A 4666-nucleotide genomic window follows, 5' to 3' on the forward strand; every position below is an offset into this window, starting at 1 on the left:
AAGGAAGGAAGGAAGGAAGGAAGGAAGGAAGGAAGGAAGGAAGGAAGGAAGGAAGGAAGGAAGGAAGGAAGGAGTTAATGAAGTAAACTGGAAGCCAACACAGAGTGCTCTTTTGCCGCCACATTGCCAGTGTGGGCCGTGCAGGCTCCCCATCTGCCCATGCCTGCACTTTGGTTTGGTTCACACAGCATTTCTGTGGGCTGAAAATGCAGCAAGAGGAGCTGCTCATCAAAGAAAGGAGATGCACTTTGGTGCATCTTTTCTAGGGGAGAGGAGTGCTGTAGTTTCGCCTTGGCAGAAATATCGACCCAGGAAGTGACACAGCTGTGCTGGGTGGCCACAGGTATCGCATGTGCCTTAGCATAACCAGCCAGGCGCTAGTTATACCAGCCAGCATCTCATGTTGGCTTCCAGAGCCACGGAAGAAGGGGGCTTACCCCTGCCCCGCAGATAAGCCTCTTGACTTATAGAATGTCAAGTAGCCAGTTGTCCTTCTTGGATGAGCCACTGTGTGGCCTCTGGCCCTCTCTGTAACTGTTCTGTGCTCCTCAAAAGGCAACACTGAGCGGGAAAGGAAGAGAACGTGTAGTGAGCGTGAGAAGGGACCTGTGTGGTCGCGTCGTGTGAGGGGATTCTGATGCCAGAGGCGTTCTGAGTGAGAACTGTGAGGCTGGAGGCAGCTGGGGAAATGGAACCACAGCAGCCTTCTCAGTGAACAGCAGGATGACAGCCTGGGAGCAGAGGCCAGACCAGACACAGGACTCATGCCGTTAGGGTTGGGCAGCATAGGCATGGAGACAAGAAGCCAGAGCGAAGACCCCGGAAGCTGAACTATGCAGGGTGGGGTGAGGCTGAGGGTGTGGAAGCAGGGGGCACAGTAGAGGCTGCACAGGCTTGGAGCTGCGGCAGAGCGAGTCCGTGTTCTCTGAGGCTGAGCTCTGCAGAGGGCAAAGGAAGAAAACTAAGAGCAAACAGTAAGCACAGTAGTGAGAGCAGCCCTTGCTGATGAGGTGACCTGTAAGGGGGTGGAGTGGCAGTACGCTGTTGGCCTTTGTTGTTTTCAGTAGGAGAAAACCATGGTCTCAGCTGGAGTCCTAGGTTCGAGTTTCCCAAAGCAGGCCCTGGCGTGAAGAGTCTCGCACAAGTGATGTACCGATGGCCAGTTCTCAGCCAACACCATCAGGCAGCTGAGAAGAAAGCAGGACTGGATGGTGTGCAGTTCCAGTCCAATCCCAGGGGGCGCTCTGGAGTCAGATTGCCCTGTGGAAGTGCTGTGTCCTGAGGCAAAGGGGAGGGAGCTAAAACTGTGTTCCAGGTAACCCTGTCTGTGTGAGACAGCTCCAACCAGCCAAGGACAACCCCAAGGAAGTGTGCACCTGCAGCAGGTGGCAAGTGGAGGTCTGTGCCCTCAATGGTGTCCATGCTCTCCATTATCTTCCTGGCATGTTGCTTGCTCAGGTCCTAACCGTCAACACCACGGGCTCTCATTCCTCTGCACACTGCTGTCTATTCAGCTCCTCTGCCTGTTCCCCACTCTTCCTTCCTCCCTCATCCTCATTTCCCACGTAGCTAAACTGTCCTGTCCTGTGCAGCACCTCCCTGGTGTCAAAGCAAAAGCTGGCCCGTGGCATTCGGCACCTACTTACAGAACAGTGTTAGAATACATTGTTTGTAGCTATGGTTGTGCATACCTATAATCCCACAACTCAGGCGAGGAAGTCAGTCTGAGCTACAGAGTGAGACCTTTTCTCAAACAAGTAAGTGAAACTATTGCTTTTAGCGTATCGTTATGCATTCATGTTCCTAACAAACCTTGAAATCTTAAAGGGCAGAAAGCTTTTATTATTCATTTATGCACACCCAAGTGGTGTCCTGTGTGGCTGGCCCGTATTAAAAATAAATGCCGAATAAGAATTTGTTGAACAAGGAAATGAAGATGCCATGGCTATGAAGTACAGAAAAGTAAAGGGGACCCCTATTTCCTATAGAGGGTGCTGCATGCCTGAGAGACTTAGGGTGACGGCTCATGTTCTCTGCTCCCCTTTGTGTGAGATATGAAACATCCCAGCTAAGCTCTGCTCTTCAGGGAGCTTTGAGGTACAGCCACCAATGGAAAATAAAAACCCAAGCAAAATTAGCTTAGGTGCGCTGTTTGCTGAAGACATCCAAAATCCCTCTTGAGCACATCACCTCATTTCTGTATTCCACCAGCCTGGACCATGTCGCCTGGTAAACCTGTCTACAAGCCACCCAGAACACTGTGCCATTTACCTGCACAAGCAAAGATGCATTTATGTAATCAGTATGCTTCTAGATCTTTAAACTTGGGAAAGATGGAGCTTTGGGTGAGAGGCAGGGGAATATTTATAGTTCTGTATTGCACAGTGAGAAAGGAACTATTATATTAAGGGTCTTGGCTAACTAATAAATGTGGCATCACCAAATGAGAAAAATATAGAAAGCTGAGTTTTGTTGAGTTAGAACTGTGTTCAGTGGAGCACCACTTTGAGTGGACAGTTTCATGTGCCCTGTCTGGAATGTTCCTCGGTAATAATACCAATACAGGGCATTTTCTTCTCTGCCATCAGCCCTCTCCAGGCCCTCTGCGCTAGCTAGTCTCTGGCTCTGACCTCAGCTTACAGGGAAGCACCTTCTGCCGCTGTCAATTGGTTTATTCTTTTCTGGGTTTTGCATCTGTGTTGTCACTTGAAGACTGAGCTCTCTCGTTTGTGTGCCCTGCTTGTGTACATGGTTGAGCACTATTCCAGTGGGGCCTTTCCACCTGTGCTCACTCTGTTACGTGGGCATTGGCTCCTCTCCAATCCGGGGCTGTAATGGACAAAGCTGCTGTGAATATTTGCGTGTGCATCTTTGTGTGACCTTGTTTTGTGCTCTTGGGTACGTGGATGTGCAGGTGAGGTACTTACTGTCCTTGGAGAGGACACCCTGGATTGCATAGTGTTTGGTTTTGTAAGAATTGGTCAACCTGCTTTTCGAAAGATTGAAACGTTTTGTATTCTGAGCAGCAGGGTGAAGGCTCGAGCTGTGGAACTTGCTTCTACACTGCGGTTCATCTGTTGGGATGAGCCCAGGATACCTGATCTTCGAGGAGACCAGCCCCCGGAGCCTTCTGCAGCACAGACGCTGAGCCCTGCCCTCACTGTCAGCCCAGTGGGCTCAGGGAGACCTGCCATTTGCAGCACTGGGGTCCGTAGAAGATTCTTTGGGAAACGGCTCTGCAGTTCACTAGACATTCTTATTTCCCAGGAAAAAAATCCCCCAAATAGGGACATCTGGTATTCTAACAGGGAAATGGCTGCACTTAACAAATGCCAACATCTGGCTGAGCCAGCTGTTTCTGTCTCACCATTATCTATGGATGCTCTGGATATGCAGAGACAGATGATGCACAGGGGTGGATGGCTTCCAGCTCTTTCTGAAGTGACTTTGAAATGTGTGTTTATTCTTACTTTCTCCTAATATTGTGTTCTAGGAATATATGTCAAGCAAACAGAGAGAGCATGTTTTTTGATAAAGGAACTCAAGAATTGCTGTGAATTGGCTTTGGCTCTCTCTATGATCAACTGACTGAGGACACAGAGAGGAATGGGTGGTTCTCCTATGCTTTGTGTGTGTGGTGTCGGGGTGGAGGTGGCTTCTCCCACCTGGAATCTGCACTTTTGTAAAGCTTCAGGTGCTGCAAGGATGGGAGACTCCAAACATGTGAGAGATGTTGGAAAAGGACATTGATTCTCAGTGTGTCCTCGGGACAAAGGAGGATGGCCAACTGTCTGGGCACTAGAGCTTTTTAGGCAAAACGAACAAATAAACACCACAAAGTGGATCTTCTTTTGTTAGTGGCTTCCTTAGGATTAAGGTGGGTAAGAGACACACGGCTTTAGTCCAGAATTCAAGCTAGCTGCTCAGTTTACTAGTTGTGTTATCTGGGCTCTGTCTGGATGCACAAAGCCTCAGCTCTCAGATGACAATAGTAGCATCTATTTCACTTGTCCCGCTCAGTCGCTGGCAAGTTTGGAGACTCGGAGCCTAGCATGGAGTCAGCACTCAGTGAGGGTCATTGGTGGTGTGTGGTCCATGCTGGGCTGTGGTTGAGGACAGGGACAGAGGCTGATGTGCAGAGCCTAGGTCTTCAGGGATTTCTTTCTTCCTGCTCCCAAGGGGGTGTGAAATGAAGCACCTGACTCTCCTTTGCTCTGCTCCCAGGATGATGAAAAGTACCCTTCCTCCCCCACACACCTGGCAAACCCTGGGAGAATTTTCCCCGTGAGCCAGAGTTTCTGGGGGACCTGTCACCTCTTATCTGATTCCCAAGCAACACAAAAGCATTCTTGGCTGGTCTGAAGGTCTGACCATGAATGACCTTCAAACACCTGTGTATGAACATGAGACCTGCTCAGGGAACTCGCAGTGCAAACGCCTCTGGCCCTTTCCCATGGAGTCCTCCCTCTCTGCTGCCACCACTATGGGCCAGTCCCGAGAAGCAGCCTTGCAGCTTCAGACCATCTGCATCTGACACAGCTAGAGTCAGCTAGACCACAGCTAGAGACTGGGTCCTCTCTACCCAGACCCAGTCCAGAGGCCAATTTGAGGCTTGTATGTCTTTAAATGGCACCAAGGCTGCCCCTTCCCCAGGCTTCTTGAGAGC

The 4666-nt window shown here is 50.1% G+C and overlaps 1 protein-coding gene across 1 annotated transcript in view; it reads left to right on the forward strand.

The window, feature by feature from the left end:
• The window catches only part of LOC129678423 (uncharacterized), a 6781-nt gene extending 2937 nt beyond the window's left edge, over positions 1 to 3844 (forward strand). Inside the window, exon 3 of the mRNA XM_055609192.1 lies at positions 3027 to 3844. Within this exon, the coding sequence (XP_055465167.1) occupies positions 3027 to 3480 (454 nt within the window). The 3' untranslated portion in view covers positions 3481 to 3844. The remainder of the gene's footprint in view (positions 1 to 3026) is intronic.
• Positions 3845 to 4666: the final 822 nt, after the last annotated feature.

Source organism: Psammomys obesus, unplaced genomic scaffold, assembly GCF_907164565.1.
Source record: "Psammomys obesus unplaced genomic scaffold, mPsaObe1.curated_primary_1811, whole genome shotgun sequence".
Lineage (NCBI taxonomy): Eukaryota > Metazoa > Chordata > Mammalia > Rodentia > Muridae > Psammomys > Psammomys obesus.